The following is a 14,016-nucleotide window of genomic DNA, read 5'->3' as shown; positions in this document are numbered from 1 at the left end:
AGGCATGCCGTCCACCTCTGCCATGTGGAGCTACACAACACAGTGCTGCGCAACAGGCACCTGCACAAAGTAGTCGTGCAACTACACATACACCCACTGTAGGGTGACCCAATGTGTGGCATCAAGGGTGTTCATGGAGAACCTCATGAAAGGGCATTATTGCACAAGCCAGTCAAGAATGGCCAAGACATGGCAGTAGTGGTGCCAATATACTATGTAATGTGAGTTGATCAGAAATCAAATATAAGTAAAAACCATGACAAACCCTCAAAAACCCTTGTGCATCCCATTCATGCTCATGACACGTTTGCCTTACAATTCCTACTACATATATGTGATGTATTCCCTGTGGCTGCAGCACAGGTAGTGGCAGGTGGGATGAGGCTGACCGTGAAAGAGATGCATCAGAGGGTGAATATGAGATAGAGCCATGAGATTGTATGAGGATTGGGTTGAGTGGTAGTGGTGGGATGAGTACAGGCGAGGTGAGTAAGTGCAGGTGAGATGAGGATGAGCTTTGAGTGGGTGTGAGGAGTGATGTGATAGAGTAGTGTTGGCAATGCAGAAGGAGATGTGGGGTGGGGGCGGTGATATGGCAGATGGAGTGTAGGGGAATGAGTAAGTGTACTCACTTCGGCTGACCTACTTAGGTCATTGAAGCGCCTCCTGCACTGTATGCAGGTGCGTGATATGTTGGTGGTGCTGGTGACCTCCTCTGCCACCTCAAGCCAGGCCTTCCTGGTGGCAGAGGCAGGCCACTGCCTTCCGTCCGCCAGGGAGAAGATCTCTGTCCTCCCCCTCCTCCTCACCTCATCCAGTAGGACCTGGAATGAGGCATCATTAAACATGGGAGCAGCCTTCCCCTGGGCTGCACCATGCTGTAATTTTGGCTCCTTTCTGCAGCATCAGTCAGTGGAGGACTGCCCCTTTAAATAGGGCTCATCCAGCTGACATTCTATGATGCGGGTGCGCAGTCCGCCTGCTGCGCAGCTTTCCAGCGCGAAACCCAGAAGCCAAGGTAAGTGGCTTCAATTTACTTGCGATGGCGTGGGGAACCCACCGATTTTACTGGGCGGGTTACTCACGCGCCCAGTCGACCCCCCGCTGGCAACCCACCTCCCTCCTAATATCGGGCCCCAGGAGTCTAAATAGCCTTGACTGGGCTAATAGCCTGGAGCTCAAAACAACAGATTGAGATTGTACCAGTGATGTAGTGGGTTGGCAGTTACAGGAAATATATGATTAAAGCTTGCGAGGGTAAAATGCATACTGCAGCACTACAAAAAAGTCGGGTTAGTGGAAAGGAAACCAGATGTACTTATTTTCGTGGTATTTTCATTTAGTATGTTGGGATGTTATGTCCAATGTAAGTGTGAAAGACTTGGTGTATGCTGTAACTGTAGGAAAGAAGTAGTCATATGACAAAGTAGAACACATAAAAGATTGTTACGCAAGATAAGGGCTTGGGGGGTAATTTATAGTTAAGGATCAGTGCTTGGGCCTCAGCTATTTACAATCTATATTAATAACTTAGATGAAGGGGCTGAGTGTAATTTATCCAAGTTTGCTGACGATACAGTGCTAGGTGGGAAAGTAAGCTGTGAGGAGGACACAAAGAGTCACGTTAAGTGAGTGGGCAAGAAGGTGGCAGGAGTAGAACATGGGGAAATGTGAGGTTATTCACTTCGGTCGGAAGAATAGAAAAACAAAATATTTTTTAAATGGTAAGAAACTATTAAATGTTGGTGATCAGAGAGATTCGGGTGTCGTTATATAAGAAACAAAAAGTTAGCATGCAGGTATAGCAAGCAATTTAGAAGGAAAATGGCATGTTGACCTTTATCGCAAGGGGATTGGAGTACAAGAGTAAGGAAGTCTTACTACAGTTGTACAGGACTTTGGTGAGACCTCACCTGGAGTACTATGTACAGTTTTGGACTCCTTACCTAAGGAAGGATATACTTGCCTTAGAGGCAGTGCAACAAAGGTTCACTAGATTGATTCCTGGGATGAGAGGGTTGTCCTATGAGAGATTGATTACAATGGGCCTATGCTCTCTGGAGTTTAGAAGAATGAGAGGTGATCTTATTAAAACATATAAGATTCTGAGGGGGCTTGACAGGGTAGATGTTGAGAGATTGTTTCCCCTGGCGGGAGAGTCTAGAACAAGGGCGCATAGTCTCAGGATAAGGGGTCGGCCATTTAAGATTGAGATGAGGTGAAATTTCTTCACTCAGAGGGTTGTGTATCTTTGGAATTCTCTACCCCAGAGGGCTATGGATGCTCAGTCGTTGAGTACTTTCAAGGCTGAAATAGATAGATTTTTTGTACTCTAGGGGAATCAAGGGATATGGGGATTAGGCGGGAAAGTGGATTTGAGGTCAAAGATCATCCATGATCTTATTGAATGGCACTGCAGACTTGAGGGGTCATATGGCCTACTCCTGCTCCTATTTCTCATGTTCTTATGTAACACTGTAATGGGATTAAAGTACTTCTTGATATTTGAAGATTCCAAAAGAAAATAAATACCATTTGATATTGCTTTTGTTTATTTTCAGTTCACAAGACAGGCTCAGATCAAATAAACGTGGCCCTTTAGCTGATTTAATTTCATCCGTCAGTAACACCAACCCTAAACGTGATCATCAGTAATAATCTAAGCAAACACAATTAGAATTCTCTCAAAACTTGTTATCTTCTAACTTAGGTTTTTTAACTGTAAAAATGAATCACATAAAAAATGCATTTTGTTTGGGTGATCTAACAAAATGGAAGATAAGAGACGACTGCAATATTTACAAGTAAAGTTTGTCCCCATTACCATCTACAGAACTATACATTTGGCAAAAAGGGTCACATTTTGAAAATACATATTTTTCTGAACACATATATCTGCAATGGGGAAGGCAAGTCTAGGTGGAGAATTTTTTATTTCAAGTACTCTCTGATGTGTATTGTAAAAACATCAGATTACCTGGATAGAGCTTCAAATTGGTTCCCCTTCCTTGCTAGCCCACTCCAATGGGAAATGTCCCTGTGCAGCTCCATGGTAAACAGAGAGGGCTCCAATTTTAGACCAACCCGAGAGTGGCCTGTAGGGTGGTTGCTGAGGATCCAGCGACTACCAAGGCTCCGAGGCCACTCTGAAGTTGTCATTCACATTCTTTAGTGCGAAGTTGCTTGGGAACACAAGGCCACACCATCTCAGTGACATAATCGGAGAAAGCTGGCAGGTAGTGGGACCTGACTCAAGGGTCTTTGTGCAGGTAGTACATTTGAAGTTTCCAGAAAACTGTTAAATTAAATTCTTATGGGTATATAATTTTTTTCCCTCCCATAAAGTGGGGAGTACTTGAACAGAAAGTACTCCTTCCAGACTTTTTACTACTTCAAATAATTTCATTATAGTTCTAAGCAAAACTTATACTGTATCTTAGCATTACAAAAATACCACACATTACTTTGACTTCTATGTACATTATTTTGCTTTCTTAAGCATACAATTTAAAAAGACAGATTAAATTAAAGTTTGGTCCCCAACTTGATGAGATATTTGGTACAAAGTTCAACTCTTGAGCTGTGCCAAATCACGTTCTTCTGCATTCTCTTATCAGAGGTCTTCATGTGCCACTAATTCTTCATGTCTTCATTGCTTTGATTTGATCTGGTGAATCAATAACACAAAATCAATAATCTTGAAGCAAACAGGAAAGGAGGTTTTGTTTTCCCGATATAACGGAATTAGCAGGGGTTTACTATAATCAACAGTGTAGTCTCTTAAAAAAAAATGACTGTCACATCTCAAAGTGGAGTCAATAAGTGTAGAATCATAGGTTTCTCTGTTATCATCAGATAATTATGCAAGTAATTTCTTACATTATCAGAAACAAAACCAAACTCACAAACCAAATATTAAGTTTGAGACTGGAACAATGATGCAAGAGGTAAAGTCCCAAAGAAATCAGGTGCCAGGCAATGACTGGAGAAATTGAGTAGGCAAACAGTGACTGAGACATGATTAGATAAAGCAGTGGACAAAACTGGTGTCACTTCACAATGACCATGCATTCTTAAACAGGAGTTAAAAGAATAAGATGGAACCAAAAGGTACTGGGTGCACACTGGATTAGAATATTGTGCTTTCACTGCTGGGACCAAGGTTCATCTCTAACACTGACTGAGGAAATAAAAATCTCTGTTGGCTTGTAACGGTTCTACATGAAATTAAAGTTGGCTCATTGCAACTAATTGAACTAAGAAAACTGCTCACAATTGGATAGATGGGTAATCTTGCTTTAATAGAAGCTATAAAGGCGAGTGTGCGAGAAATTTAAAAAATAATACTGGTGGACTATGGTGTACTTTTCTAAGGTTGGAGTTGTTGGATCTAAGCAGAGGGAGCTTTGCTGTCCATCTGGGTTATTGCACAATACGTGACCTGTGAGCGCTTGCTGTGCTCACTGGGTGCTCTAAACTGAAGCATTCTAGTCCCAGGACTGTTTTCCCTTTTTCTGTTCTCGTGTGATGCCCATTCACCTCCATCCAGGGTCAAGTGTTTGAAAGGATAGCCAGGCGGTGGATTCTTTCATAATAACTCATAGGAAGGTTGCTTTCCATGAGTTAATTATCAATGTTCCTTTTCCCAGGGTCAGAGATTTTACTAAAATAGGATGTTGCAAGTGCCATACCACTTGTCAGAAAACCATGATTTGACAAAAAAATGAACTCAAAATCCATAAGGCACAAACTCACAAAATTTTGTAACAATTCTATGAAACAGGTTTGAGTTATAGTAACAACAAATTTATAAGCATGGATGAAGATGTAAGAAGTCAGCATCTTGCCAACATCCCTTATCTTACTCTGTTGGTGCGTGGGGGGTGGGGATTTAAAATCCAACTTCCCAACCTAGTGGTAAAACACATTTTCATACAAGTTTTTCATCAATTTTTTTGTCCTCCCTTCTCCTTGATGTGTAGACTCCTCGCTGGAAACCAATCCCTTTGATAACTCATCCAAGTGGCCATTATTCATGTTTGAACCTCCCAGTGAGTGCAGGCATGCTATTCAATTGCGGAGGCATCACAGCCAAGCCTGATTCTACCTTTATCTGATGTCCAATTACACATATTTTTGACAGGAGTTACTGGAACCTGGACCTATTTTACCTTCTCTAATACAAGATACTGAGGCCAATTGTGGTGCCTATACCGTCACCCTGACCGATACTGGTTAACTCAGCATACAGTGGGAAAGGAACCCAATACTTTCCTGGTTGTACGACCCCGCTACTCTTTGGACAGACTTGCTGAACCAGAGAGCTCTGTAGTGTAACAGTTAAAATTGCTACATCCCAATTTTATCCATTTCACCTGTCTGAACTTGTAATTGGTTTTGTCAAACGTCAAGAAACTTTGGGCTATAATTTGCTGTAGCAGGTCATCTAACAGCGTCTGCCGTTAGACTTGCCCTTTGCACGTTCAGGTTTTTTAATTTTTTGCCTGACAAGTTGCTGAAAGTGCGAGCTGATAATGTTGCAGCGAGGGAAACAAGGCACCTGGGACCTGAGTGAACTGTATAACTCCTTAACCAATCAATCAGATTGAAGGATTGTGAAATTATCAGCACATGGACTGAGAAGAAAATGTAAATTAGAGAGGGTGAATTCAATGTCAAATCAGGTACAGAAAGAGAAATAAAGAGAGGGAAAGAAAGATTGGATTAAGAGAGAGAGAAAAAAAGACAAAGGAAAAGTAAAAAAAAATTAACATTTTTAAAATCTCCAACAACAATTAAAACCTGAAGGAATGAGACTCCACACTTGTAAAAGTTAGTTATCAGTGCCAGAGAAGTTGATTGGCAACAATTAACACTTATCACGTCATTAAAAGGGTACTTACACTGGAATGGACCAGACTTAACTTTCTGTGACGAGTTTAGTTCGTATCTACCGCGCAAATAAAACTTCACGCGATTCGATGCATTTAAATAGTGAGACAGGCAGCGAGATGCCACTTTCGCAAAGCTAACGGTGGAGCATTGCAACTCGGACAGCAACTTTTGGATATTCACGTTTACCTCGCATGTGCCCCTCGCCTGAAGTTGGTGTACCATTTGCGCATAAATAACAGTTACGCCATTAGCTTCTCCGTTATTTTGGCAGCAAAATCTGGGCCATTTATTTTTTCTGGGGAGTGCAATTTATTTGGCTCCATAATGAATGGTAGGTAATGGAGCTGCATCTAAAACAAGATAAAGCTGCAAAAATCAAAGCAAATAACAATGGGTGTGCTAAAGGCAGCTGATCTTTTTTAATGAATCTGCCTGATTGTACTTGAGAAGGAGCATTATACAAAGACCTGATAAATTACTTGGTGGTGTGCTTTTTAAAAACTAAGAAATTATCTTCAATTGCAACAACAGAGGAATACCTGGCTATCTTTATTGTGAAAAATTCTGAAGCATTAGTGTACTCATTCTTAAAATTTATAAAAAGAACTGGACAGCCAGTTTTACAGCAGTGACCTGACTTGTTTTCATAACAGGTCATATGGCAAACTGGCTATTTGAATCCATTTGAGATAGGAGCAGGCATTAGACCAGGTGTATGCACTCACTCTCATTGTTATAAACTCAGCAATGAAGTGAGCTATAAAGGACGCTGGACAATATAAAGTGGATACAAGGCAATATTAACAGACTTTTCAGACATTGCACTGCCAGGGTATAATACAGATAAAATGCTGCCTTAGGTTTGTGTGGCCTGCTTGCAGTAAGGAATTTAATTATTGCACATTACTCGGACAGAGTAGTGGGATCATTACAATATATCTGACCTATGTTACTTGACCTGAGAGTGCTTGATTGACAGTGTAAAAATCCCACTACAACCCAACAATGTGCTTTAGCCCCATACTAAGAAAAACATATCTACTACAGTACACTGATATTACTATATTTCACACCAACCACCCGGTGACCGTTCCAACTGGACTAGCCAATTTGATGAGAATTAATGCTGCAGCTGTGTGCTGTTGACTCATGGCCATGAGGAACTGGATTGAGACTGCCTAAACTCATTTCACTTGGGGACCTTACAGCCAAACACATAGAAGGAACTTTAATCTCATTCATTTAGGCTGGATTCAAACTCAGAATTCCAGGAAATGAGAGGGCAGTGTTTTAACCACAGCGCCATCCAGGCATTTTACAAATGATGTTTCATTTTTAGTCACAAAACATTGGTTGTACAATCCTTAACAATAATTTGGATTTCTAACAATAAAAAAATTAATCCATGTAAGAATTACAGGACACTGTTTTAATCACCTGTATCTATCACCTCCCAGATATATTCTTAGAAACTAACTGATTTTAAAAATAAAATAAGCAGGGGAGAGGGGAAAGAAATGAAATAAATAGAATGTATATCCGTCAGAACAAAAAGAGACAGGAAATGTTTGGTTTAACCATATAAAACTATAGTACCTGCAGTCAAATTATGCCTGACACCTAGTGGCTGATTTTTATTTGCTATGGCTTGCTGTTATTATTCATCAGATGATTACAGTGGCATTTCTGCACATAATGAAGATAAAATGAGGTTTATTATCAGAAATTCTCAAAAGAATACAATTCTAGAATTGTTATGCATGTTCTCAGTTATTCTAATTATGGTTTCTAACATTCAGCATTCTAATTTTATAGATTATTGAACAGTCCAGAAATAATTTTAGAAAAGTGCACACCATGCAAGTTGTAGAGATGTTCAGAAGTATTTTTCCTTGTTTCTTAACAGACATGCAAAATTTCCATATTGTTGCTTTAAACATTTTTATTACATTTAAAAAAGATTTCAGCCATTTCCCTCGCTGCTTTCCTGCCTTGAAAATGTCCTTATTTGGTTAAGAAGCTGGATTCAGCTAAGGCACTGTATCTTCCATGGTTGCTTTCAATTCCACTGTAGATTATACAATAGATGTGTTTCACTAAACAAGATAGTTCCTCTCTTTGGATATATGTCTATAATTTATTCCTGACCATTCTGTAGGCTACATATAAATATATACTAGCGTATGAATAACGTTGTATCCCACTGCAACAAGATAATCTTATCAGCCACATAAACAATAAATCTCCAATGCTTATATTATCATTCTTGTAAACTGAACTCATTGCTTTCCCCTATCACAGCAAAAAAATTCTGAATAATAATTTCCAAATTTAGTTAATATCCAAAAATGAGTTAAATACTGTATTGCAATCATGAAGTTCAGAATACATGTATAAATAACTCAAGTTTTGTTTTTTGTTACATGACATGATTTCAACTTCTCTCACTAATCTTTAATTCTCTGTTACCAAATATATTCCTCTAAAAAACACGAACAAACTAGCCAATAATGAAACACCAATAATGAGATAAGGGTAACATAGAATATGCCTTTTTCTTTAGTTTCAAAGTCCATAGACAATAAAGGAGAGGATGACAAAAGGGAATATGAAGAGGTCAGGAAAGAAGTAAAAAAAAACAATTCGGAAGGCAAAGAGGAACTACACAATTAAATTATCAAGGATTATAAAAAGAAATAGTATTCGACAGACACATAAATTACAAAAGAAAAATCAGGATAGGGATAGGGCCACTAAGGGATGCACAAGATAAACTCACAGGTAATGACAGCGAAATGGCAGAAATATTGAATAGTTACTTTGCCTCCGCATTTACCAGGGAAACTAACAAGGTGGGCATGAAATTATATCTTTTTTGATCTCTTCTTCTAAAGGCATTTTAAATAGAAAGGGGGGAGATAATTGATAAACTAATCAAACTTAGAGAGGATAAAACGCCTGCTATGTGGAATAGCCAAAATGCTGATACAGTACTTACCGTGTAATCTGGTCTGGATGCAGAGAACAGGAAGAACACAAAAAGACAATGAAAACATAAGGAAGGGACAGAAATAAATGTATGAAGTATACTATGCAAGATGTGTTCTGATGATTTAAAATGGAGAGTTAAAAGCAACACTGTACAGCTACAAATTATACCTTGAAGCCAATCAACACCTTCTTGTAGTCCTTCTCCTTTTATAGCATCACTGGCACTGAAAAAAGGTCAAAATCACCATCAGTTGCAAAGTATACTACTTGTCTGTCTATACTATCAGTCAAACAGCCTACAAAAAATACAATACTGCCCATTTGACCCAACATACATTTGTTCAAAGCAGGTTTCAGGAATCTACACTACACAGCCTATTTAGCAAAATTATGGTCCTTGCAGGGAGCCTCAAACCTCAAGAGCACATGTCAAGAAATCATTAAAATTAATGGACAGAAATATATGCTTCCAGCAGGCAAGGGTCCCTATCACAAGCACACATACGTCTTATAAACCAAAGGTTGTGAGCATCATGCACCATTATTGATTTCTTAAGAAGTGTAGTACATAATGAACAAATATGATTTTAGTGAATTTACTGAAAAATAAATCTCCCTTATGATGTGACTACTTTACATGATTGATATGCCACTCTGGGTATTATTTCTACATTATTCCCCTCCACCCTGAACACCAATTTATATTTTCACACTATATTTCCAATGGTATTTTTATTTCTGCAGTACTCATGTGGGAAACTTTTTTTTCACTCTTTTCTGCATTACCTTCTTCCTAAGATAACCATGGTAGTTATATATAACCATGGTAGTACAGAGGGTTTTTAGAACACTATTCAAAGGATTCTTTGAACATAAGCATTCTCACCTCCAGGATTGTCTCCTGCACATTTTCAGTGCTACTATAAAATAGTGATCACACAGCTGTCCCTCTATTGCAAAATAGTCAGTAAAAGAACAGCATGGACTTTTCTTTGATTATTCATCCAATTGTTTTATTTATAGGTAAACCTTTCAAAACACACAAAAAAAATCACCAGGAGGTGGCAGCTTCTCAACGCTCCAAGGTTGGTGTGACGAAATGTGACTTCTCTTTGTGTAGCATCATTTGTACCACCTACTGCTGCTTACTGAAAACAATCAGCAGTGGGGTGCTTCTGGGATATAGGGCTGATTATGTGGATTCGGCTCAAAGCCCCTGCTCCTTTTCAGGTGGTGCCTGTGTACAAATGAGCTGACCTGGCATGACAATGGAAGATCAGCTCACTTCAATATTAAAATGTCACTCTCAGTATATTGCTCCTAATGATCTAAGAATGAGTAGCACATTCTCAGGTGTGGAGTTTCTGACACTGCCAAAAGATTTTTTTTGGGTGGGAGCAAGGAGTGGAGGGTAATTGGCCTTTTCATGCCTGACAGTCTTTCTATAGGTAAACTGGGTAGCCCCTAAGGCCAGTGCCATCCAGGAAAAAAATATACCCATCGTCCTCCCTTGTAATAGGCACTGAGTGACGAGTGCTGCTCCAGCACTCCATCATTTTACGGGACTTAGGCCTCATTTAAATAAATTCTGGGCCCATAATGAGCCTTGTACATAGTTTATGTGCCGTTCCCAAGTACACTACACTGGAACAGGCTGGATGCATCAGCATGGAGCAGGCCTCAGGCCTCCATGTCTGATAACACGTGGAGCCAGGGCCTGAGGTTCCTTGCATCATCAATCCCATTTCATTCCAGTGCCCTTTACTAGGAAGCACCAAGAAAATGGCAGCATTGGTTGTGGGCAGCTACTTTGTGGCAAGTTTAACCTCAGAATTAACTTATAATTTAATTTTAAGTATTACATTAAGGAATATTTTGAGAAGAGACAATTCACTCCATTCTACTGAAATTGGGCTTTAAAATTGCATATATATTCAAAATTGCTGTTTATTAACACTTTCAATGAGGTACGATGTCAACTTTCTCCCTTAAAAACATTAATAATGGAGTAAAGGGAAATTGTGTGCCCTGTTGTGGAGGAGTTATCGTTTTTTTCTTCTCAGCTTTATAAGAAAGCAGAAACTGCACCCAAAACTGAAACTTCAAGATGTCATCAATTCAAAATTATTCTGCTATCAGATCTAAAACTGGAGCCCATTTGAATTCTCATACGTAATTTTCAGGAATCAAGATGGAAAGAAAATGGGTGCAATAATGGTGTTCTGGCCCTGGACCCTTTAGTTTAAAAAATTACAATATTTGTAGTTTTTAATCTGTGCTGACATCTGGTGGCAAAGCATCGATTCTGCACCATAGTGACAGATTGTCCAATTTAAACACGTCTCACCCGTACCATGGTATTTGCTTGAAATGTCAACTGTCCCTTGGATATTTGGACACATGACTAGATCTAACACCAGATGTGTCTTTAATTATAGGATAGAACTGAAGGTATCCACTTGAAACATAATTCTACAAGCATTCAGTGTATAATCATTTTTATGTAGCACTACATAATTATAGAGAAACAAACATATTAACTAACATAGATAGGTTGCAATTCCGCTTACCAAATATGCCAGGCCTTATCTTTGATATTTTCTAAACTCAACATCTGGGAAACTTTGACAGATGACAAAGCATCTCTGAGGTCCATCTTGTTTGCAAAAAATAAAATTGGAATTCGTCTGTGTTTAATGTCTGAAAGCAAAATCAGTTTTATTTTTAAAGTTAATAGTCTACGTTCCTTGAGAAAATAAAGATTAATTTAGTTCCAACAACATACTATGAAAAGCTGGTCAGTACAGCCGACAACCCTGACAAATAATCTGTGAGGCCACGCAGGGTACAATTACACACAAAAGGAGTGTTCTTCTAACCAGAGCATAAATATTTTAATATAGCTGCTAATGACTAGAATTAATATTTATTTTTCTTACGTCCAAGACTATAATAGGGATTAATCGGTTTAGCAGGTGCTTAAATAGGTAGTCAAGGCTGTGTAAAATCACAGGGCAAAAGTTACTTACTTATTTGGCTCCTAAATCTTTGTTTCGCTCATAACAAATATTTTATGCCACACGATCTCTTCTAGTCAATTACTGCATGTTTGAAACCATTATCCAAACATTTAATAAATACATTAGTGAACGGGCTATTAGAAAAAGAGTCACCAATTTGGCCACAAAGAACATATATTAGTATGTCCCAAAAGTTTCTATTCCTAAAGCAGTTTATTCACTTTCACCTTGTTTACTAACAGTTATAATAAATGTTCTGGCATGTTTTACATTGGGATGCAGTACTTCAGGCGATTAAGTAATACTCCAGATCAAAATCAGACCTTTTGTGTACTCCTGTATTTCCTCTAAATTCCTGTCCATTTTCTTGTAGTTTTTTCCTATATAAATCATAAGTGAAAATATGTCATGAAAGTATAGAAACAACGAACAGGCTATGAGTTTTTCTTAAATTCGTTCATGGGATTTGGGCGTCGCTGGCAAGGCCAGCATTTATTGCCCATCCCTAATTGCCCTTGAGAAGGTGGTGGTGAGCCGCCTTCTTGAACCAGTCCGTGTGGTGAAGGTTCTCCCACAGTGCTGTTAGGTAGGGAATTCCAGGATTTTGACCCAGCGACGATGAAGGAATGGTGATATATTTCCAAGTCGGGATGGTGTGTGACTTGGAGGGAACGTGCAGGTGGTGTTGTTCCCATGTGCCTGCTGCTCTTGTCCTTCTAGGTGGTAGAGATCGCGGGTTTGGGAGGTGCTGTCGAAGAAGCCTTGGCGAGTTGCTGCATTGCATCCTGTAGATGGTACACGCTGCAGCCACGGTGCTCCGGTAGTGAAGGGAGTGAATGTTTAGGGTGGTGGATGGTGTGCCAATCAAATGGGTTGCTTTGTCCTGGATGGTGTCGAGCTTCTTGAGTGTTGTTGGAGCTGCACTCATCCAGGCAAGTGGAGAGTATTCCATCACATTCCTGACTTGTGCCTTGCAGATGGTGGAAAGGCTTTGGGGAGTCAGGAGGTGAGTCACTCGCCACAGAATACCCAGCCTCTCACCTGCTCTTGTAGCCACAATATTTACGTGGCTGGTCCAGTTAAGTTTCTGGTCAATGGTGACCCCCAGGATGTTGATGGTGGGAGATTCGGCAATGGGAATGCCATTGAATGTCAAGGGGAGGTGGTTAGATTCTCTCTTGTTGGAGATGGTCATTGCCTGACACTTGTCTGGCACGAATGTTACTTGTCACTTATCAGCCCAAGCCTGGATGTTGTCCAGGTCTTGCTGCACGAGGGCACGGACTGCTTCATTATCTGAGGGGTTGCGAATGGAACTGAACACTGTGCAATCATAAGCGAACATTCCCATTTCTGACCTTATGATGGAGGGAAGGTCATTGATGAATCAGCTGAAGATGGTTGGGCCTAGGACACTGCCCTGACGAATTCCTGCAGCAATGTCCTGCGGCTGAGATGATTGGCCTCCAACAACGACTACCATCTTAGTTTGTGCTAGGTATGACTCCAGCCACTGGAGAGTTTTCCCCCGAATCCCATTGACTTCAATTTTACTAGGGCTCCTTGGTGCCACACTCGGTCAAATGCTGCCTTGATGCAGTCACTCTCACCTCACCTTTGTAGCATAGTAAAGATATATTTAAGATTTAGGAACATAAAGCAGCCCGTTTGGAAGAAATAGAAAACAAAATGGGCCCAAAATTCCACTAATTTGGTGTTTTTTTAATTAGGAATATCCATCTGGCCAGTCCCAAAGTAAAAAAAAATCACTATACTCCATCTCTTACAATCGCTCTTTCACCAAAACACAATCCAGCTCCCTCCTAAATTTACTGATTTTATTCACTTCCACATTCTCCCTATATAGGGTCTGTTTCATGCATTCACATTCACCATCCTCTGTGAATCTAAACTATCCATTTACTTTCCTTCTTCTGAGCTGGCGTTTCTGCCCCAAGTGCAAGTTTCTTTCCCGTGTCGGGCTTAGACATTTTTTAAAAAGTAAATTTCTTACTAATTTTTTCACTTGTCTTTCCCTCTTGAATGCATTAACTCCTTGCTACATCTTGGTTGCAAGGCAATGGTCAGCCTCTTGTTGAAGTATCTTGTC

General features: G+C 39.8%; 1 protein-coding gene across 6 annotated transcripts in view; it reads right to left on the bottom strand.

Annotated features, from left to right (window-relative positions):
* Positions 1-2,534: 2,534 nt before the first annotated feature.
* arl6 (ADP-ribosylation factor-like 6) overlaps positions 2,535-14,016 on the bottom strand; it is a 39,877-nt gene continuing 28,395 nt past the window's right edge. For 2 of the 6 annotated variants that reach the window (XR_010964400.1, XR_010964401.1), the window contains exons 6-11: positions 12,230-12,286; positions 11,457-11,586; positions 9,055-9,110; positions 7,845-7,963; positions 7,492-7,581; positions 2,535-3,667 (exon numbers count right to left, since the gene is read on the bottom strand). Coding sequence is in view for 2 of the 6 variants with exons in the window: in XM_067992842.1 (XP_067848943.1) it covers positions 3,642-3,667; positions 9,055-9,110; positions 11,457-11,586; positions 12,230-12,286 (269 nt within the window). In the remaining 4 variants the exon portion in view is untranslated. The remainder of the gene's footprint in view (positions 3,668-7,491; positions 7,582-7,844; positions 7,964-9,054; positions 9,111-11,456; positions 11,587-12,229; positions 12,287-14,016) is intronic. The other 4 variants (XR_010964402.1, XR_010964403.1, XM_067992842.1 and 1 more) reach the window with 4 other exon arrangements.

This window comes from Heptranchias perlo, chromosome 11 (genome assembly GCF_035084215.1).
Source record: "Heptranchias perlo isolate sHepPer1 chromosome 11, sHepPer1.hap1, whole genome shotgun sequence".
NCBI classification, from domain to species: Eukaryota; Metazoa; Chordata; class Chondrichthyes; order Hexanchiformes; family Hexanchidae; genus Heptranchias; species Heptranchias perlo.
The sequence above is the reverse complement of the archived record's forward strand: the minus strand, read 5'-3'. Positions and strand labels throughout refer to the sequence as shown.